Source organism: Phyllobates terribilis, unplaced genomic scaffold (genome assembly GCF_046119375.1).
Source record: "Phyllobates terribilis strain yellow unplaced genomic scaffold, ASM4611937v1 Scaffold_3__8_contigs__length_932513732, whole genome shotgun sequence".
In the NCBI taxonomy this organism is placed as follows: domain Eukaryota; kingdom Metazoa; phylum Chordata; class Amphibia; order Anura; family Dendrobatidae; genus Phyllobates; species Phyllobates terribilis.
Window position 1 is genome coordinate 384332707 of NW_027362763.1, and position 23688 is coordinate 384356394.

Sequence of the window (23688 nt, forward strand, 5' to 3'; positions counted from 1 at the left end):
ATCTTGACATTACAACATCTGTATCTTGTTCAGTGGTTGTCATGTTTCAGCCTTCCTTACCTTGGCCATGTCTCTGAGCACTGAACAGCTTATATTTCTGGGCAGTCCAAGTAGGTTGCAGTTCTGGAATATCAAGAGCACTGGAGGATAATGGGTTCCTGGTTGCTTCACGTTTGATTTTTCTCAAATTTTTGGCAGCTAATGTGCGCCTTTTTTTCTCAACACATTTTTTGAGATCCTGTTGACTATCTGCAACAAAAATTTTAATGGTTCTGTGATCATACCCAAATATCATAGCAATTTCAAGAGTGTTTCATCCTTTTGTAAGAATTGAAAAAAATTTTGACTTTTCAGAGTCAGCTAAATCTATTTTTTGGCCCATTTTACCTGAGCAAAATAAGCTGCTTAGTATTTTTGCACACCTTGATAAACGGTGATGATATCGACAGGCAAAACCCTCCCTCATTACACAAATACACATCACCTGATCTGCTTCATCCAATAAGCATTCACATTTATACAGGTTAGAGTAGGAAAATATGCATAAAAACTAATTTCTGAAAAAATACTGATATGATTAATAATTCTGCACAGTGTAGCAGCCAAAGTAATTTCTTCAGTGACTGGACAGTAAGAGGTCTAATAAACGTCAATAGGAATTACAGTTAAAGAAGTTGTTGTCTTGGCATACAATATTGGATCAGTAGAGGTCCAACACCTCAGAGCTGTTATTTGCTCCAGGGATGGTCAGATGTTATCACAGAATGGAGCTAGATAGCATGTAGTGGCCTCTGCTGAGCACTGTGAACACAAAGAAGCGCATGGGTGAATAGTGTGTATATACCTACGCATGAAACGATGGTTAGTTTTACATTAGAGATGAGCAGATTGCTTTGCACCCAGTTCCTATCCAGTGCTCTCTGGCCATGGACAGGGACTGGTCCCATTTCATTACCTGCCGGTATCCCAGGCTCGGTTTATAATTAGCCAGGCTGGTGAGACGTCATCTATGCACTGCATGTTGCACATATGGCATTACGCCAGGCCGGCAAATCAATGCAGTGCTGGGGAACCCAGAAGCTCAAGAAATTGGCACAGTTCCTGCCCATGGCCAGAGAGCTTTGACCTGGGCCGTTGACTAAGGTTGCACGAAGCAATCCCCTCATCTTTATTAAGTATGTTTAAAACCGTTTGTGGAGAGGCGGATATTGATGCAGCTCCATATAGGTCCATTTTTACTAAGGATAGCAATAAAAAATGAATACACCATTTTTTAGATATTTGACATTGCTTAGATATTTCATATATTGAAAATAACTTAATGGAAATACTAACAAAGAATACTTACCTTTGCCTTATCCCTCATTGACCCCTTCCCAAGGATTGACATTTTTGCACCAGTTTCTTCTTGTAATCTTTTTAAAGAATTTCCTCTCGGTCCAAGTAACTTCCCCACGAAATTAAACTGAGAAAAAAAAAGAATAGAAAATAGGTTATTTCAGAGGTTCATGTATGAATGTTCTTCTTTTAGTCCGCGGAGTGTTTCCCTCGTTCCCTTGTTACAAGACCAGCAATTTAGAAATTACATGTCTACCATCTTTTTTGCTGTATTCTCTCAGGCTTTGCCCTCCATTGAACTGATTGAAAAAAATAAGACACAGTAAGCGCGGATTCCATAATTCACTCATGCCTTTCCACACTTTACTCCCCTTTCTTCATGAGCTTCTTAACTAATCCTACCTCACTTCTATATTTATCAGTGGTCCTCCAACATGTGGATCTCCTGTAAAACTATAACTCCCAGCATTCACTGAAAGTTACATTCACCTCTGCCAAACAAAATCACATTCTCAGAATACTGTACAACAAAAATACATAACAACTAGCAGTAACAATAATGTAAAGAACAATAAAAAATATAATATCTCAAAATAAGTTTCTACTTCTGGCCTCCTCATCTAATTAGCTCTCTTTTTTTATAAAAATATCATAGTTTACCACTGGTGGAAGCAAAAATAAAGAAAATAATGTTTGTCTTTTAGTACCAAGACAGCATTTAAAAAAAAAGATGTGACTTAGTAGATGAGCGAATATATTAGAGAAGAACTGAGTTCTACTCAAACTTTACAAAAATCCACATTTGCCAAAATGTAGAATTTTTTTGTAATGGCCCAAGGACCAGAGGAATGGCTTAAAAGAACCAAAATTAATGTTGTGTTGTGGCTCGTCGTGCTTTGAACCTTTATGTAGATGCTTTTGCACAATCAGCAATGTACATTTCATTGTTTTGTTTCAGTTGGTGCATCCAATGGTTGTATAACCAGGTATTCAGTTGAAGGTGAGATTCCTTTTTCCATGCAGGGTCAGAAAAATTGTTACCTTCGATAAATGATATCTAAGTTGAAATCAGTTTTTGTTTGCTCAGGTTGTCCTGTTATATATGAGATATTCTTCAAACATCTAAAACTTTAAACGGGAAGTGAGCGTAATTACATGTGTGGTTGATAGGTGAGCCCCCAACAATCAGGATAAAATAGTAACATAGTTTTTAAGGTTGAAGGAAGACTAAGTCCATCTATTTCAACCCATAGCCTAACATGTTGATCCACAGGAAGGCAAAAAAAACCCCATGTGGCAAACACTAAGCTCCACATTGAGGAAAAAAATTCCTTCCCGACTCCATACAACAATCAGACTAGTTCCCTGGATCAACGCCCTATCAAGGAATCTAGTATATATAACCTGTAATATTATACTTTTCAAGAAAGGCATCCATGCCCTTCTTAAATTTTAATAGTGAATCACTCATTACAACATCATGCTCTTACAGTAAAGAATCCCCGTCTGTGATTATTATTAAACCTTCTTTCCTCCAGACGTAGAAGATGCCCCCTTGTCCCCGTCTCTGGCCTCAGAGTAAAAAGATCAGTAGAAAGGTCTTTGTACTGTCCCCTCATATACTTGTACATAGTAATAAGATCACCCCTAAGCCTTCTTTTTTCCACACTAAATAACCCCAAGTGTAATAACCTGTCTTGGTATTGCAGACCCCCCAGTCCTCTAATAACCTTGGTCGCTCTTCTCTGCACCCTCTATAGTTCAGCTATGTCTTTCTTATACACCGGATACAAAACTGTACACACTGTTCTAAGTGTGGTCGCACTAATGACTTGTATAGAGGTAAAATTATGTTCTCCTCATGAGCATCTATGCCTCTTTTAATGCATCCCATTATTTTATTTACCTTTGCAGCAGCTGCCTGACACTGGCCACTAAATGTGAGCTTGTCATCCACCAATACACCCAGGTCTTTTTCAGGATAACAAGGGCCCTATGATACCCAATGTGCTACAGAAATATCCTACACAGAGAGATAACCTATTTCTGTAATACTTGTACAATAGACATTCATTAAAAGAATTGTGGAATGCCTGGAAGGTTTTTTATGTTTTTTCATTTAAATTTTTTTCGAAATTTGTAAAAAAAAAATACATATTTTTTTGTTGTGTCACCATTTTCCGAGACCCATAACATTTTAATTTTTCGGTCAATAGACCTGTGTGAGGGCTTATTTTTTGCAGGGTGAGCCATTGTTTTTATTGATACCATTTTGGTATGGATATGACGTTTTGATTGCTTCCTACTGCATTTTTTTGCAAGTTTTGTTTTTTTAATTCTTTTCTGATTACTGTGTTTACCGACCTAGTTAATTAATTTTATATTTTGTTAGAACGGACTTTTATGGATGTGGTTATTCCACATGCATATTTTTTCAATATCTTTATTTTAAATGGGGCACAAAAGGGATGATTCAAATTTTTATGTCTTTTTAATTTTTATCACATATTTTTAAACTTTTTTTTCCTACTTTTTGGTAATTCAATGTATGTATGGACTGGAACCTGCAACTGTCAGACTTCCGTATTGCCGTATATTAGTAAAAATCATGATTTCCTTCAAAGTCGAGCCACATGATGGGTTTCAATGGAGAGTTGTGATTGCATGCATGGGGGTCTGCAACAGACCCTTATCTTTCATAGAAACTACTAAGTCAATGGGCACACAGAATGACAAAACCCATCGCTGTTAAATTTTAACTATAACACAGACATCCACTACATTTAGTGGAGAGAATGTTTACACCATTACAGAAAACGATTCCTTACTGTAAGAGCAGAAAGTCTATAGAGTGCTCTGCAAAGATGAAGGTTAAGAACTGGGCAGGGTGCATTTCTTAAAGGGATTTTCTCATCTTCTTTCCTCTGGAGCAGACTGCTTCCCTGCCTCATGGGGCAGTGCATTCCGGAAAATTGAGCACTGCTGGTCCATACTGTTCACTCTCCCATGTTGCTAGCAGATGCACCTGTGTCTCGGCAAGATTGGAGTAGCTCAGAGAAAATGAGGAAAGTTGGATACAGCAATCCTGCCAACTTTAGAGCAATGCTTTTAAGCTGTAAAGCAAAGAGCTTGCAAGTGTGAGCCTACAAGCCAGGCCACCTCTAGTACACTGGAGAGGTTGCGAATAGTCAACAAGTCGTAGACTTCTATTCTTTAGAAAAGGATTTTTAATAAGAGGTAAATTGTGCAATTTATTATATTTAGAAACACCTTGCAATTTTAGCCATTTAGGAAGATGACATAACGACTTCAAGTGCAATAGCAAGTTTAGGGTAATAGATTAATAGGTGACGGTGGGTAATTTATTCAGGTATACATTTGAATTGACAAATTTGAAGTGAAAAAGGTAGAAAGAAAGATGAGAAAAATTGTCTTTTGGGGATTTCTATGTTCATTTGTAACAATATTACATAGTACTTCAATATATTAGGCTAAACTAGATGGACTTGTGTTGATTTATGGCCTAGAAGATTTTTTTTTACGATAGATAATGTGAGCATCACTACTATCTTTGGCATTAGTGTTAATATAAAATCCTGATGTTCAAATGGTAAATTATTATTCTAGAGTTTGTACAATATTCTTCTTAAACTTTTCTTAAAAAATGTGTTTTATTATTCTCCTACTGAAAAGAAACAAATTAAAGTAATAAATCAGTAAACTCCCTAACACCTTTCAGATACCTTGACTGTTACTCAGCACAGAAAATGTTCCGAATATGAAATAAAAGCAGAAAATAAAGTCAATGTCCTTGCTCGACATATAAAAAGTAAAATGATTACAATTTCAAAGGATTATGTATTTTATGAAATCAGATAAAAAAACAATGCACAAATGCAAGGTCTGTGGTTCATGGCATGAAATGATCTAATTATATATGGCTTGTGCATTAAAAATAGCGGGTGGCAGCCAGAATAAGAGCCATACTACTGTCTAGAGAGGCTTTAAACAAAAGCAATTCTGGTGAGATGTTAGCTGAACATATAAAGGTGAACAAGATGAAAGTAAGACTAAGCAGGGGAGATCTATGCACAGCACGCATACAGTTAATTATTTATACACCTGCCAGCAACAATGGCACGAAAGAATAGATGTTCAAAGCTAAAGGGGGTAACTCCTCTCACAAAGCAGCATTAAAGCAAGATTTAATGACAAAAGAATAATGAAAATATTAGGAAGAAAAGGTCAAACTTAAAAAAAAAGAAAATCTCTACAATAAAACAAAGCCTATGAAAAAAAAAAAAAAGAAAGATTCTAATAAACTATTATATAGATGAGGAAATGGTTATTCAAGATATAAAAACAAGATACATAATAAGGAAGTCAAGTCTATAACTTGTTAATGGCTCTATATGGCCACAAGTAAAGAAGTGAAATAAAAAATGCAGAAATATCCTGTACTCATTTTAGCTATTTTTTTTGTCACCATGTTGCTCCCAGAGATTATATAAAATGAGGAAAAGTAAGGGCGCAGTGCACGGACTGGCTGGCGGGTCTCCCGACAGCTGCATAGAAATATTTGAGGCTGTCATGCTCGGGTCAGGAGAGCCGCCGGCCAGTCCGTGCACTGCCTTTCGATCTTGGTCCGATTTATACAACCGTCTGACTGCGCCACAAGAAAAAACAAATCACCAAAGCATGCTTTATACAGACATTCAGTCGGCCAAGGATTCTGGAAATTGTTAGTAACAAAATCTGCAGAATTGTTACTGGAGTTCTTTCAGTAGATGTACAAAATATATATAAGAAAATACATCAAGAAGCTGCTCAACAGTTTGACCACATTATTACCTAGATTTTTTATTTGGTTTCATTAGTTCTTCCATTAATTTTTCTCCATTTATTTTTTTTTTTTTACTATTTGCGAAAATTATTTATTGTAATTATTACTATTTTATCCCCATATGCGGATCACAAATAACAGTTGTGCAATGGTAGTGGCTCATTATGTCAATGTCAGAGAAGACACAAATAGTCAGCCTATAATCACACTAGATGTGAGCAAGCATATCACAGCGGCTCTTGCTTGGTGATAAATTTGGCTCATTTTAAGATTATTTAGTCTGTCTATACAATACTTACTGATTTACTTTTGACCAGTTTTTTTGACCACAATATTGGTACGGCACATCTTATATTACAGCTCCTATCCACCAAGCCATGTCACCTGTCCGGTAAGCAAAAAAAAATGTCTAAAATGCTTAATAAATGTAATCTATGGCACCTTAAGCAAGAACTATGGTTCAGTTTTAATAATAAATGTGGAAGTTATGTGGAAATTATGTCTATTTTCTATTTGTCAAACCCATCTTTGCCAGCAGCAGATGGTAATGATTTACTTGCCCAAGTGCATTCAGCGAGCAGAACATTCCTCAGACAACAATTAATAACCTCATTGATAACATGCCAAGATGTGTGTGTGTATTTATGCGCATGAGGCTCAGATACTGAATAAATGGAGATGTTTCCACTTTTTCATTATTTGCATATTATTAACATGTCTATTGATCCTGTGATTTCCATAATTCCTTGACTTTTCCTTTATGGTTTTGGAATTTCAATGTTGAGAAGTGTACTTCTACCCAATTTAGACTTTAGCACTATGTTTGCACAAAAAAAATAAAACTAAAGAAAAAACTTGACACTGCCTCGTGTGCACTGGGCTTCATATTTGCTGATAACAAAAGCAAAAATATTTTGTGCATATAAGCTCTTAAAATGTAAACTCTGACCATAGACGTGAATGGGGCTGAGATGCAATACCATGTAAAGCCCATGAACAGGAGTGCCACTTAAATGGATCTTCTCATCATCATAAATGGGTAAAACTGCTACGTGCAAACAATTTTGCAATTTACCTCTTACTAAAAATCCTCTTTCTTCTCAAGAATTTTAGGATTTTTAATTCTATTGTGTACTGCTCGTTAGCTAGATTACTGGCCACTGTCTATCAAGGATGGTCGGTCCTGTAGGCAAGGAGCGCGCGCTTGAAAGCGCTCTGCTATAGAGCTTTCATGCAATGCTCCAAAGATGACCAAATTGCTTTATTCGCCATCTTCAATGCCGTTGTGATCCTTCTATGTTGCAGAGGCAAAGGTTCCTTTGATAGCAACGACAGTGTCTCATCCATGCCACTGGTCGAAACTGTCAATTATCAGGAGCACACGAAGTAGGAGGAGGCTGGGGAGCGGTATGCTCCTGAAAAACCAAGATGAGAATAACCCTCTAAAAATAATGCTTTACAAGATTCTAGTAAACAAACATTAAAATTAAGTAACAAAATCCCTATTACAAGTTGTCCATGTAATAAAAAAAATGGCTTCAGTTTGCTAGCCCAGGAGATACTTGTGCAAAGCAGCTTTCCACTCTAACTCATAAAGGGGATCCCTAGTTGAGGACCCCCCACCTCTGTTGTCCATGTGCTCCAATAGGACATATGGTCTGTGTCTGATTTCATGAGTCAACCCATTTATGTCAAAAAGTAATTTCACATTAGACGCAGCCACAAAATCCTAAAATATAGCAACCTTACAGGAACATTGAATGTTTTTTCTATTTTACTTTAACAATATTGTTAATGTTCACATAATATGAAAACATAATTGCATCATGATTTCTAATAGATAAGAAAACACACTCAGTTACTCGGTAACAAGGTGTGAACTATTTTCAAAACAATAACAAAGTCTCAGCGTTGAGTGTATTTCATATATTTTACAGCTAAATGTTGTGTGTCATATTATGCTATAAGCTATAAAACATATTTCCCTTTGCACCTGTAAAAGGTTTGAAAGTGCTGTGGCTTGAAATGCCAAATGACATACTTTAAAAGCAATCAATATTTTTTCCATTTGCTACTAAGAAAGAAACATGCCAATCTGTCATCTCTAGCTGGTTGATATGTAAGTTGTGTATGTGCTTTTAAAATGATCTTCATCTTTTAGACCTGCACGGAGCAATATCTTGCATTACACTGTAGGCAGATTGCAGTCCCAAATGACTTGGAAAGTACAAGCAATCAATGTGAGAGTGCCTGCTTCTAAAATAGTCGCTTCTCACCAAACATGAAAAGAGATGTTGTAAGTAAAGTCTAGAGTAACACACAACAATCATTTCCTGGAATGAAGAGCTATACTGAATAGTCAAAATATATGGATTTAACAATAGCAGTGATTTACTAATGTATGTTTTCTAGAGCTCGAAGCACCAAAATAAAGAGTTGTAACCCATTTAAATTTCTCATATACAGAATCATGGAATCAATGGTGCTCTAAAAATAAATAATAATAATAAATGTGAGTTTATTAAAGAAGCACTCCAATGAAAATGTTTATATGCTAAACCTATGTACATCTGTTTGTACTGTAATGCAGGCATGATATTATACTCATCCATTGTTGTCTTCCCCATTTTCCAGCGCTGTTCTGGTCCTATTCTTACTCAGGTGACTGCTATTCCGACTTGTTGGATCACACTGGGGTTTATGTGTGAGCTGGAACTCGATTTGGATTGGTAACGTGACGCCACAGCTCGCCTATTTCATGATGAGCCGTGGCGTACCCTACATCTAAAATTGTACTCCAGTCAGTGACAATAAAACTTCTGGTATGGCGCACCGAGGCTATTAATGAATGACGGTCGCCTGACTCCTACATCAACACCGGTGAGAAAATCGCCAGTCTTGATGAATCCGGGACATTTGACTTTTCGCGTTTTCACAACTGTCGCAATCAGCTCCACCAAAGTTGACAGAGCATGGGCAGGATAAGGCATGGCAAAGCCTGCCCATCAAATTCATCAAAAGTCATGCCACTTTAGTCGTGTAACTTACACCAAAAATGTTACTGACTGTAGTAGCATTTCTGGGGAGGTGTACGGAGGAACACGCCATTGAGAAAATTCAAACATTTTTTACATATCACAATCTGTACCAAAGATGAAAATAGAACTCTTGCAATGGGGCTTTTTTAGGTTATAGCTTCCTGATATTGCAGGAAAATAACACACGTACATAACCCCAATGGTTAGACCCTGACCCTATCTTTAGTATTATCAGCTGTGTATAGAGGCGTTACCTATCATAAATCTGTATCTGATAAGGAGCCTGCTGAAAACTCTCCCTAGGGCAGAGAGTATGAGTTTAAAAAAGCCCAGGAACCAGTGTGTGAAAATTGCAAGATTACTAATCTTTTTCTTTTATGAAAAAAATAATTGTCATTTAAAAAAAAAAAAAAATACATATAACACAAAAACGTGATGTAAACAATTGGTAATTTTTATCATGATAGCTTCCCTTCAAGACAGTCGCTGTGAAAACATTTTTCTTTCCTTTGGCCATAAGTGGCAATGTTAAAAAAAATAAATAACTTTACAGTTCATCTAAACATGACCTCAACTTTCTTGACATCGTTACATGGCTGTTAGCATTTTAAGATCAGGCTATTTGACCTGTGACCTATTACTGTAGCTATGCTCTATACAATCTAGAGGGACGGGGGTACAATGTGAAATATCTCGGCACTATACAATAAAATACTCAGGGCCGCTTCTTTTGAAAACCATACCACACATACCATAAAAAATGTAATTGGGTACTACTATGTAGTAATTGAGCCACAAGCTTACATATCATTTCCGTTTATTAGTACTTAATACATTTGGAGATAGGGGGGATGCAGGTGATTTTTTAACTAATATGTTTGGGTCTTATATTTTACAATATTAATAGTGTTAAAATACCAAACAATTATATAAAAAATGTAACCCAACCACTTGAAAGCCTCATACACACCGTTGCATTATGGCTTTATGTTAAACAAGGAAATCACAGTGATATGTGAAAGCAGAATGGCAAAATTTTAGTTAGAAATATAATACATACAGTACAGACCAAAAGTTTGGACACACTTTCTCATTTAAAGATTTTTCTGTATTTTCATGACTTTGAAAATTGTACATTCACACTGAAGGCATCAAAACTATGAATTAACACACGTGGAATTATATACTTAACAAAAAAGTGTGAAACAACTGAAAATATGTCTTATATTCTAGGTTCTTCAAAGTAGCCACCTTTTGCTTTGATGACTGCTTTGCACACTCTTGGCATTCTCTTGATGAGCTTCAAGAGGTAGTCACCGGAAATGCTTTTCACTTCACAGGTGTGCCCTGTCAGGGTTAATAAGTGGGATTTCTTGCCTTATAAATGGGGTTGGGACTATCAGTTGTGTTGTGTGAAGTCTGGTGGATACACAGCTGATAGTCCTACTGAGTAGACTGTTAGAATTTGTATTATGGCAAGAAAAAAGCAGCTAAGTAAAGAAAAAAAAAGTGGCCATTATTATTTTAAGAAATGAAGGTCAGTCAGTCCGAAAAATTGGGCAAACTTTGAATGTGTCCCCAAGCGCTACAAAGAAACTGGGTCACATGAGGACCGCCCCAGGAAAGGAAGACCAAGAGTCACCTCTGCTTCTGAGGAAAAGTTTATCCGAGTCACCAGCCTCAGAAATTGCAGGTTAACAGTAGAGATGAGCGTTGTTCTACTCGAACTGTTCGCCAATCTCAAATTCGAGCTGTTATGGGCGGTGTTCGAGCCGTTCGGCGAACACGAACAATTTGAGAAAAATTCGGCTGTTCGAGGTTATGTTCGATAACTGTTCGTGCACCAAAATCATAACTGGATTTTTTCTCAGTAATGATGAAAATTAATGTTAATACGCAGTTTGAGTGTACAGCGGGGTGGGGGGAGGGGCAGGGGATGGATCTCTGCAGGAACAATGAAGATCTCCATTTTTTTTTCTCTTTCCCGCATTTGCAGTGGGGAGGTGCAATCTGTCAGCCTATCAGCAGCGCACACACAGAGCGAAGTGCTTTTTTTCACACAAGCAAGGGCATGTGTCATTGGCAGTGTATGTCACATGTCCTTGCCCTATAAGACCAAGCCATTTTCCCCGTCGCCACCATTTTCTCACTGCTGCAGCTGCGTGTTAGACGGCACCGCTGTTGCTGTGTGCGCTATACCTTGTTAATTTCAAGCCAATTTTCGCACAAATATACAGATAGCTTGGGAGTAGGGAATAGTTGTGATTGCAGTCCTTTTAAGGACTAGGTTACAGCATTTCCTACGACTTTTATCAGGCAGTTCTGTGCTCTTAAATAGATAGGTTGTGGGAGTAAAGACTAATTGTAATTGGAGTCCTTTTCAGGACTAGGTTACATCAGTTCCTATCAGTTTTTGCCAGGCAGGTCTGTGCCAGTGCTGTGCAAGTTTTTTTCACAGCATTTGGCTGAATCTAGCAAAGCTAATCCTTTTTGGCCTATTGCAGAGTGTGTTAGTCAGTGGAGTAGCCTATCTGTGTTGCAAGATATACCACCTGTGTATAGAATACCATTTTTTTTACTGCACCTAGTGCAGTAAAATCTTTTGGGCATAGCATCATTCTATTAGTCCATCTATACTGACCTCCATCAGGTTGCAAATTAAAACTAATTTTTATCTGCATCTACAGTACCTCTGAAAAAATATTTGGGCTTCTACCTGTGTGTGGGACTTGTTGTATTAGTCCATCTATACTGACCTCCATCAGGTTGCAAACTGAATATATTTTTTTCCTGCATCTACCTCTGAAAAAATATTGGGCTTCTAGCTGTGTGTGGGTCTTGTTCTATTAATCCATCTATACTGACCTCCATCAGGTTGCAAACTGAATATAATTTTTTTCTGCATCTAGCTCTGAAAAAATATTTGGCCTTCTAGTAGTGTGTCGGACTTTCTCTATTAGTCCATCTATACTGACCTCCATCAGGTTGCAAACTGAATATAATATTTTTTCTGCATCTAGCTCTGAAAAAATATTTGGCCTTCTAGTAGTGTGTCGGACTTTCTCTATTAGTCCATCTATACTGACCTCCATCAGGTTGCAAATTAAAACTAATTTTTATCTGCATCTACAGTACCTCTGAAAAAATATTTGGGCTTCTAGCTGTGTGTGGGACTTGTTGTATTAGTCCATCTATACTGACCTCCATCAGGTTGCAAACTGAATATATTTTTTTCTGCATCTACCTCTGAAAAAATATTGGGCTTCTAGCTGTGTGTGGGACTTGTTGTATTAGTCCATCTATACTGACCTCCATCAGGTTGCAAACTGAATATATTTTTTTCTGCATCTACCTCTGAAAAAATATTGGGCTTCTAGCTGTGTGTGGGTTTTGTTCTATTAATCCATCTATACTGACCTCCATCAGGTTGCAAACTGAATATAATTTTTTTCTCCATCTAGCTCTGAAAAAATATTTGGCCTTCTAGTAGTGTGTCGGACTTTCTCTATTAGTCCATCTATACTGACCTCCATCAGGTTGCAAATTAAAACTAATTTTTATCTGCATCTACAGTACCTCTGAAAAAATATTTGGGCTTCTAGCTGTGTGTGGGACTTGTTGTATTAGTCCATCTATACTGACCTCCATCAGGTTGCAAACTGAATATATTTTTTTCTGCATCTACCTCTGAAAAAATATTGGGCTTCTAGCTGTGTGTGGGACTTGTTGTATTAGTCCATCTATACTGACCTCCATCAGGTTGCAAACTGAATATATTTTTTTCTGCATCTACCTCTGAAAAAATATTGGGCTTCTAGCTGTGTGTGGGTCTTGTTCTATTAATCCATCTATACTGACCTCCATCAGGTTGCAAACTGAATATAATTTTTTTCTGCATCTAGCTCTGAAAAAATATTTGGCCTTCTAGTAGTGTGTCGGACTTTCTCTATTAGTCCATCTATACTGACCTCCATCAGGTTGCAAATTAAAACTAATTTTTATCTGCATCTACAGTACCTCTGAAAAAATATTTGGGCTTCTAGCTGTGTGTGGGACTTGTTGTATTAGTCCATCTATACTGACCTCCATCAGGTTGCAAACTGAATATATTTTTTTCTGCATCTACCTCTGAAAAAATATTGGGCTTCTAGCTGTGTGTGTGGGACTTGTTGTATTAGTCCATCTATACTGACCTCCATCAGGTTGCAAACTGAATATATTTTTTTCTGCATCTACCTCTGAAAAAATATTGGGCTTCTAGCTGTGTGTGGGTCTTGTTCTATTAATCCATCAATACTGACCTCCATCAGGTTGCAAACTGAATATAATTTTTTTCTGCATCTAGCTCTGAAAAAATATTTGGCCTTCTAGTAGTGTGTCGGACTTTCTCTATTAGTCCATCTATACTGACCTCCATCAGGTTGCAAATTAAAACTAATTTTTATCTGCATCTACAGTACCTCTGAAAAAATATTTGGGCTTCTAGCTGTGTGTGGGACTTGTTGTATTAGTCCATCTATACTGACCTCCATCAGGTTGCAAACTGAATATATTTTTTTCTGCATCTACCTCTGAAAAAATATTGGGCTTCTAGCTGTGTGTGGGTCTTGTTCTATTAATCCATCTATACTGACCTCCATCAGGTTGCAAATTCAAAATAATTTTTTTCTGCATCTAACCCAGCCAATAGTTTTGGCCTAATACCACAGTTTGGCCACTCAGCTCTGCTCGGTTACCATCCATTGTTTTTTTGTGCAAACAACTCCAGAGTTGTGAATTAGTTAACCACCAAAATGAGTGGAAAAAGGCCTGCTGCTGGTGGAAAGGGGAATAGGCGTGTTGGGAAGGGGAAAAAAGGTTGTGTCCGTGGGGTAGGTGTTAAAGCAACAGTAACATCTGCAGAAGAAAGACCATCTTCCAGCCAAACTAAAATGTCTACTTCTTTTAGCGGACAATGTGATAAGATCCCTTTCTTACGGCCACGCCAATCGCTACAAATTCCAGATGAGGCACAAAAACAGCAGGTGCTTCAACGGATATCAAGTGCTCCTTTAAGTGGGCTCTCCTCCACATCAACTTCAACATCACAAATACTCCAGTCCTCAAAGGTGTCACCCAAATCGCACTTGCTTCCTCACAGCTCCCAAATCTCCAGCTGCCCGTCTGAGTATGAGGTAGAACAGATGGTTGAGTCTGCAGAGCTGTTTACTCATACTATAGCCTGGGAATCAGAGGTCGACTCCAGCGCTTCTGTGAATCCAGACGAGGAAATGATCTGCACTGATGCCCAGAATCTTTATGAGTCGGATCCAGGACCAGACGCAGAAGGTTCTGACCATAATGTAGACCCTCATTCCCAAACTGTAACTCCTGTTGGTGGAGACAATGAGGAAGACGATGATAAGACTCAAATACCTGATTGGAGCGACAACTTTAGTTTTTTGTCAGGGCAGGAACAGGTTGGCTCTGAGGACGACGGGTGTGATAACGCACAGGGTGATGATGATGAGGTCGGAGATCCCACTTACTGTCAACCCACAGTCAGCCAAGAGATGAGGTCAGCAGAGGAGGTGGAGGAAGATGCTAGTGACGACGAGGTCAGGTTGCGCCTTCCTGGACAGAGACGTAGTACTGGAAGCACGTCAACAACTGCATCCTCAAACACAACTCTGCCTCTCACCACAAGTCGTGGTGGCTCTTCAGGTCGCATGGGTGCTAAGCCTTGCATAGCCTGGGCATTTTTTCAGATCGATAAAGATGACCCAACTCGTGTTATCTGTAACATTTGTCAGCAAAAGCTAAGTAGAGGCCAAAAAATACATAGTTTGAGTACTTCATGCATGAACCGGCACATGGACATGAAGCATAAGTTGCAGTGGGAAGCTCAGTGTGCTACAATGCGGCCTAGCCGGCCGGGCCAACCACCGTCTGCCATATCTTGTGCATCCGCGGCCTCTTCATCCTCTGTGACTGGGGGGACAGCAGTCACACCTGTTTTGGGGCGCAGACCTGCCACCTCTTTACCCGCAACAGCCAGCGTGATTGGCAGGTCATCATTTTCTTTGGAGGTGGTAACACCAGCTGGTGTTGAGCGCTGTCCGACATCGATAGCACCACCTTTGGATCAAGGCAACCTAACATGTCCGCCTGCATCTTCCTCACAGACCGGCAGTTTGCCGGGGACACCCTTATCAACCCCGTCTAAGCACAATAGCCAGCCCTCGGTCACTCAGATGTGGACAAGTAAAAGACCATTTCCTCCTAGCCATGAGAAAGCTAAGAGGTTGAATTTCACCATCTGCAAGCTCTTGGCTACAGAAATGCTGCCTTTCCGCCTGGTGGACACAGAGGATTTTCGAGACCTTATGTCCGTCGCAGTGCCCCAGTACCAGATGCCCAGTCGGCACTACTTCTCAAAGAAAGGTGTGCCTGCGCTCCACCAGCATGTCGCACATAACATCACCGCTTCTTTGAGAAACTCTGTGTGTGACAGGGTGCATTTCACCACAGACACTTGGACGAGTAGGCATGGACAGGGGCGTTACATGTCGCTGACTGGGCACTGGGTAACTATGGTGACAGCAGGACAAGGGGCTGCTGTCCAAGTCTTGCCGTCCCCACGAGTTGTGCGTCAATCCTCTTTATGTTAAAGTTCCTCCACTGCTTCTGCCTCCTCAACCTCCTCTCGGTCTTCCACCTGCACCCAAAGCCTGTCTGGTCATGCCACAAGCTTTCTAACTGCGCAGAAGGGATCCTGCACACCTCCTTACTATGCTGGCAGTAGGGCTCAACGTCATCAGGCGGTTTTTACATTGAAATGTCTGGGAAATGTGAGTCACACAGCTGAGGAGTTGTGGTCAGCTCTGGAGAACCAATTTCATGAATGGTTGTCTCCACTGGACCTGAAACCAGGGAAGACCGTGTGCGACAATGTTGCAAACCTGGGTGCGGCCCTTCGCCGGGGCAATGTCACACACGTGCCTTGTATGGCTCATGTGTTGAACCTGGTTGTCCAGCAATTTTTAGCCCACTATCCCAGACTAGATGGCCTTCTGCAGAGGGCACGGTCGCTGTGTGCTCACTTCCGCCGTTCGCATCCCGCAGCTCAGCGACTTACATCTCTACAGAAGTCGTTGGGCCTGCCACTTCACCGGCTAAAATGCGATGTGCCTACCCGGTGGAATTCAACTCTGCACATGTTGCAGCGACTGTGGCAGCACCGACAAGCCCTGGTGCAATACGTCCTGACGTATAGCCTGGGCCAACGAGATTCAGAGGTGGGGCAAATCACGCTGGAGGAGTGGTCTCAGATCAGGGACCTATGCACCCTTCTGCACAGTTTTGAAATGGCGACGAAGATGTTTAGTGCTGACGATGCCATTATCAGCATGACTATTCTGGTGATTTACATGCTGGAGCACATGTTAAACAGAATTCGGAGTCAGGTGGTGGCACAAGAGGAGGTGGAGGAAGTAGAGGAGGAGGAGTTGTATGCGGAAGGGCTAACATCTGCAAGGTCCAGACGGTCGGCAGCACCAAGGCGGCAGGCATGTGAGGGTGGGGGAGATGGTTTTACCAGGGCGCATGGTAGCAGCCAAACTAGTGAGGAAGGTGCAGGAGCCCAGGAAGAAGTGGAGGACGAACTGATGGAAGACTCATCAGATGAGGGAGACCTTGATCACATTTCTGTTGTGCGAGGTTGGGGGGAGAGGACAGAGGAAGGAAGCATGATTGTTACCTCGCCACCAACACAACAGGGACTTGGTGCTCCTGGATGCGCAACACACATGAGTGCCTTCTTGCTGCACTACCTGCAACATGACCCTCGAATTGTGAGAATTAGAAATAATCCTGATTACTGGGTTGCCACACTGTTAGATCCCCGGTACAAAAGTAAATTTGCAGAAATTATTCCTGCCATAGAAAGGGATGCACGCATGCAGGAGTATCAGCAGAGACTGTTGCAGAATCTTACATGTGCTTTTCCACAAAATACCAGTGGTGCACGTAGTGAATCTCACAGTTCCAACTTGCCAACCGTGGGACCGTCAAGTGTTCAGCACTCAAACCGTAACAGAACCACAGTATCTGCTGGTAACATCAATTTTGCGGAATCATTTCACCACTTTTTTAGCCCATCCTTTGCAAGGCCACAGGAGACAAGAAGTCTGACACATAGTCAACGCCTAGAGACGATGGTACAGGAGTATCTCCAAGTAAACATTGAAGCCACGACTGTGTCACTGGACCCTTGCTCTTTTTGGGCTTCCAATCTGGATAAATGGCCGGAGCTAGCCACTTACGCCTTGGAGATCTTGTCATGCCCAGCAGCCAGCGTTCTGTCTGAACGTGTGTTCAGCGCTGCTGGTGGTGTGCTGACAGATAAGCGCACGCGGCTCTCCACTGATAATGTAGACAGACTCACGTTCATAAAGATGAACAAATCATGGATCCGAAACGACTTTTCTACCCCTGTGTCATCCTGGGGAGAGTAAAAGCTTGATGATTGGTTAAAATCACCCTACCAACCGTTTTAAGCTTTCAAATTACTAATCATGTTTATCTGTATCTTGACTGGAAAATAATTTGGGCTTTGTAGCAGTGTGCAGCACTGATCCTATTAGGCCATCTATACTAAAGCTTCACCAGATTTAAAATTAAAAATAATTTTTAGCTGCATCTAGCCCGGAAAATAATTTTGTGGCTCCGAGAAGCGCAAGGCACATAAGTGCCTTCTTGCTGCACTACCTGCAGCATGACCCTCATATTGTCAGAATTCGAAGTAATCATGACTACTGGGTTGCCACACTCTTAGATCCCCCAAACTTTTCGATCAACCTTTTCATTTTAATAAAGACCAAAAAAATGGTCATTTTTGAAATTATAAGCATTAGCAGGTTGTTAGAAACTGAAATCAAACAGTTTTCAACTCAAAACTTTATTCTAGGTGATGTTACATTTTCACATAGGACCCCTTGTTCGAAAGGAGCTTCTGAACTCTCTCGTCCATTGAATTTGTCAGGTTTTGGATGGTTTCTGCTTCAATTGTTTTGCATGAGGACAGAATACCCTCCCAGAGCTGTTGCTTAGATGTGAACTGCCTCCCGCCATCATAGACACTCCTTTTAATGATGCTCCAAAGGTTCTGAATGGGGTAGAGGTCAGGGGAGCATGGGGGTCACACCATAAGTTTGTCCCCTTTTATGCCCATATCAGCCAGAGATGCAGATGTTTTATGTGCAGCATGAGATGGTGCATTATCATGCAGAAAAATGATCTTGCTGTGAAATACACGGTTCTTCTTCTTGAACCATGGCAGGAAGTGCTGTTTGAGAAAATCCACATACATTATGGAGTTCATCTTTAGCGCCTTCAGGGATCCTAAAGGGGCCGACAATCTCTCTCCCCATGATTCCAGCCCAAAACATTACTCCACCTCCTCCTTGTTGGCGCTGTAGCCGTGTTTGCGTGGGGTGTCCATCAACCAGCCATCCTCCACTCCATCCATCTGGACCATCGAGCGCTGCACGGCACTCATCCGTGAACAAAACAGTTTTGAAATCAGTCTTCATGTAATGTTTGGCCCACTGGAGCCGTTTCTGCTTGTGTGAAGTGGATAGAGGAGGTCGACAGGATGGCGCATGCACAGCTGCAAACCTCTGAAGGACCCTGCATCTTGTTGTTCGGGGGACGTTGGAGGCACAAGCAGCTTCAAAAACTTGTCTGCTGCTATGACAAGGCTTTTTTGCCGCTGCTCTTTCAACCTGACGTAATTGCCTGTAGGAAAGAGTCCTCAATTTGCCCTTATCAGCACGCACACGTGTGTACTGTGAATCAGCTACATACTTCTTGATTGCCAAGACACTTCATCCTGATCATCGCATAATGTTGATTGTAGTCATGCCTTGACCTAAACACTCCACAATTTGTTGCTTCTCAGCAGCCGACACATCCTTTTTCTTTCCCATTTTGGCAGAAAATGTAGGCTGCTTAATAATGTGAGAGAGCCTTCTTAAGTAGTCTTGCCTTTCATTGGACACACCTGCCAAACTAATTAGCACAGGTGTCTGCAATTGCTTACAGTGATATAAAGAGCCCTGACACACATCACCATCAATGAGTTTAACTGACAAACAAACAAATTCTTCCCTTATCACTCCTAAACACTTTTTGCATAATAATTTGGAACGCAGTGTACATGTGCTTTTCCACAAAACACCAGTGGTTCACGTAGTGAATCTTACAGTTCTAACTTGCCAACCGTGGTCTGTATGGAGTTGTTCAATAAAGGGCTCAAAATTAAGATAATATAGATGGGAGAGGTCTCTATGAATAGGAATTCCTAAGTATTTGATACCCTGTGAGGGCCAGGCAAAGGGAAAGTTGGACTGGATGGAATCCTATATGGATTTGGGGAGGGAGACATCGAGGGCCTCAGACTTCGCTGCATTGATTTTAAAATTTTACCATGTAACAAAGTGATCTATTTCAGCCATAACAGCATGGATGGATATATGTGATTGAGTGATATATACTAGGACATCATCAGCAAATAGAGAGCACTTGTACTCGGTGCCTCCCACCTCAATCCACCTAATATTGGGGTTATGGCGAATTGATGAGAGCAGGTGCTCCGTCACTAGGATGTATAAGAGAGGGGACAGAGGACATCCCTGCCTTGTCCCATTGGTGATTGTGAAAGGTGATGAAAATGTTCTGACGCACCCCCTGGGCCTTGGGACACCCGGAGCCGGACCCTTTTTGGTGGATGCTGGTGGTTGTAGTCTTCGTGGCGGCGACCCGGTTCCGTGGCTCAGGGCGGTCAAACCAGTGGCGGAACTATTTATGTGGTTTTGATGTTTAAATGTCCGACTACGCCACCCGTGGATTGCGGTCAGAGTGAACCGCCGCTACAGGGCAGACCGCTGAGGCTGGTGTTGTGGGTGCAGCAGAGCGTAGCATAACTCCCCACTGGAGGAGTATAGCCTCAGGGCAGTGTATGCGGAGGATGGGGGTGATGGTGCAGGGCAGCAGCAGTAACGACACGGAGTCAGTGATGCAGTTCAGGGCCTTTACTCACAGTTCTTATTATCCAGACCACGTCTGCAGGTAACGGCTGCCCACGTCGTACTGTGCTCACCAGGTGAGGGGCTCAGACAACTCCCAGATAACTTTGGAGCACTTCACAGGACCCCCTTTGTGTGTCCTTTGTCTGGCCTTTCTTACCAACACTTCTGTCCGGCTGCCTCGGGCCTCCTCTTGGTAAAGTTGGCGCCAGTTTCCCTGACCCTATGTGGTGCCTTCCTAGCGGGTGTAGCGAGGTGCTGCGCCACATAAAATGTCAGAGCCTCCGGTTTCTAGCTGAGGGTCGTTTCCTGCCTCCACTAGTTCGGGGACCGGTCTCCCCCTTTGGCCTGACCCCTCCACGCAGGTGGATTCGGGCGTGCGGTGGCGACTCGCCTGTCCGCACCCCTGGGATCCCTTCATTCCTCGTTCCTGGAGCCTTCTCCGCTCCTCTTCCTTCCTTCTCCCTCTTCCAGGCCTGGGCCTCTGTTACTAGGCCCGCCTCCGGAGCAGAGGTCATGCAGAGCCCCTGCTCCCTGCCACTTCTGCTCAGACTTCTCTGCACTGAACTAAGATGGTGCCCACCTTTTATACTCCCTTCTCAATGCACCCAGGAACTGCTTCCTCCCTGCTCCTGCACTACAGGGTTCCCCTTCCTCAGTGTTCCCTCCCCCCACTCCAGCCAGGGACAGGGACTGTCGTGCCCATCTCAGGGGCATATTGGTCGCCCTGCCCCACGGCAATGTGGTGTAATGCATGCAGGTGTCGGGTCCTGATCCACACTCCATCCTTACCTGAGAGTGAGATATCACACCTCTGGGTGAGGTGCAATACGTCTGTAGCAACCGAGCCCTCAGGGTGCTACAGTTCCATTTATCTTCAGCCTAGGTGATGTATTGCGATACAGGGCCATGATTTTGGCTATAAAAGGGTCCCCTAGACCCCTACCCCAAGCTTTTTAAGAGAATCATATATGGCGTGCCAGGAGACTCTATGGAATGCTTTCTCAGCATCCAACGAGAGTATCTAATTACAAATTTTTAACTGCATCTAGCCCAAGAAATACTTTGTGCCTATTAGCAGTGTCTGCTAGTCAGCGGATTATCCCGGCTGTTAAGCAAGCTGCACCAGCTGTAGTTTAGATACTTAATTTTTTCAAAGGAAATGCTTTGGGACCATGGGATACTTAGTGAAGAGCATCAGGAGGCACCCCAAGGCATAGGGGCTGGGACTGGCAGTAGGATGCCTTGCGGTGGACAGCCGAGCTCGATCCTTATAAAAGCTTTTTAACTGCAGCAGCTTTAGTGGACGCTACTGGAGCTGGAATTACCACGGCTGCTGGCATGAGACTTGCCCTCCAATAGATCCTTGTAAATGGATTTAAAGTGTATTCATTCAAATTAGAGAGACAATTTAAATTAAAAAGCTTAGAGCTGCCTCCACCACAGGGGGGCTCGCTCGACCCAGCAGCGGACAGGCACCAGTATTGGGAGAGGGGGGCTGGCCGTCAGGGTTCACCGCGGCTCTGGCACAAACCCGGCGACACGGAGGTGGCACGGGCAGGAGCGGCCTGGCCGTGTCGGCTTCTCACTTTTTGGATTTTAGAAGGGCATGACATGCCTATATCTGTGTCTCCCCCTCCTTTTACTCCTCCACCTCTTTTATTTTCGCATGACTATATGTACTTGTCACTTTTCCATGTGTTAGTTATGTCTTCTGAGCAGTTTGTCAGCTTTTGGACACCTTTGAAGGTGTTTTCTATGTGTTTCTATGTGTTTTTGTTTGCCTGCCATTGGTTTTAACGGTGTTCGAAGGTGTTCGACGAACAGTTCGACGAACAGTTCGGCGAACACACGGGTGTTCGACGAACCGAACCGAACTCGAACACTACGGGGGTGGCTCAACACTAGTTAACAGCAGCTCAGATTAGAGACCAGGTCAATGCCACACAGCGTTCTAGCAGCAGACACATCTCTTCAACAACTGTTAAGAGGAGACTTTGTGCAGCAGGCCTTCATGGTAAAGTAGCTGCTAGGAAACCACTGCTAAGGACAGGCAACAAGCAGAAGAGACTTGTTTGGGCTAAAGAACACAAGGAATGGACATTAGACCAGTGGAAATCTGTGCTTTGGTCTGATGAGTCCAAATTTGAGATCTTTGGTTCCAACCACCGTGTCTTTGTGCGACGCAGAAAAGGTGAACGGATGGACTCTACATGCCTGGTTCCCACCGTGAAGCATGGAGGAGGAGGTGTGATGGTGTGGGGGTGCTTTGCTGGTGACACTGTTGGGGATTTATTAAAAATGAAAGGCACACTGAACCAGCATGGCTACCACAGCATCTTGCAGGGGCATGCTATTCCATCCGGTTTGCGTTTTGTTGGACCATCATTTATTTTTCAACAGGACAATGACCCCAAACACACCTCCAGGCTGTGTAAGGGCTATTTGACGAAGAAGGAGAGTGATGGGGTGCTACGCCAGATGACCTGGCCTCCACAGTCACCAGACCTGAACCCAATCAAGATGGTTTGGGGTGAGCTGGACTGCAGAGTGATGGCAAAAGGGCCAACAAGTGCTAAGCATCTCTGGGAACTCCTTCAAGAATGTTGGAAGACCATTTCCGGTGACTACCTCTTGAAGCTCATCAAGAGAATGCCAAGAGTGTGCAAAGCAGTCATCAAAGTAAAAGGTGGCTACTTTGAAGAACCTAGAATATAAGACATATTTTCAGTTGTTTCACACTTTTTTGTTAAGTATATAATTCCACATGTGTTAATTCATAGTTTTGATGCCTTCAGTGTGAATGAGCAATTTTCAAAGTCATGAAAATACAGAAAAATCTTTAAATGAGAAGGTGTGTCCAAACTTTTGGTCTGTACTGTATGTATGCATGTACATACATACTAATATATTTGTAAAATACAAAGTTATTATTTCAGAAACTTTACAAGTACTTGTAATTGCTTTATTCATCTAAATCTAACACGTATGACAAAATGTATACATAACTATAATTACTACGGCTTATTAGCCCCAGACTGGCCTTGAGGAAAATGCTTACTTTACAGAATGAATATGTTCATTAAACTGTCCTAGTGGAGAACATAATCTAGCACATTTATGAAAGATGCAAGAAATTGAACGATTATAAGAAAAGGAGTCCAATTTTCTAAAATTAAATTTTTGCATTAAAAAAACTGCAAGATTGCATGGATGATTTTAGTACATTATTATCATGAAATGTAATATTTCTTTATTTTTTGTCTTTATCCAATTCTAACATACTTGCAAGTTGTAAATAAAATTGTTCCTACTTATTAGCCCCACACTTAGCCTTTAGGAAACTGCTTCCTGTGCAGAAAAATATGCTTAAAGTAATAGTCAGAAACTAATACAAAACAGT

The 23688-nt window shown here is 41.6% G+C and overlaps 1 protein-coding gene across 3 annotated transcripts in view; it reads right to left on the reverse strand.

Annotated features, from left to right (window-relative positions):
* KHDRBS2 (KH RNA binding domain containing, signal transduction associated 2) overlaps nucleotides 1-23688 on the reverse strand; it is a 600196-nt gene that overhangs the window by 362237 nt on the left and 214271 nt on the right. For all 3 annotated transcript variants that reach the window (XM_073675481.1, XM_073675483.1, XM_073675482.1), the window contains exon 3: nucleotides 1349-1465. In XM_073675481.1, coding sequence (XP_073531582.1) covers nucleotides 1349-1465 — 117 coding nt within the window. The remainder of the gene's footprint in view (nucleotides 1-1348; nucleotides 1466-23688) is intronic.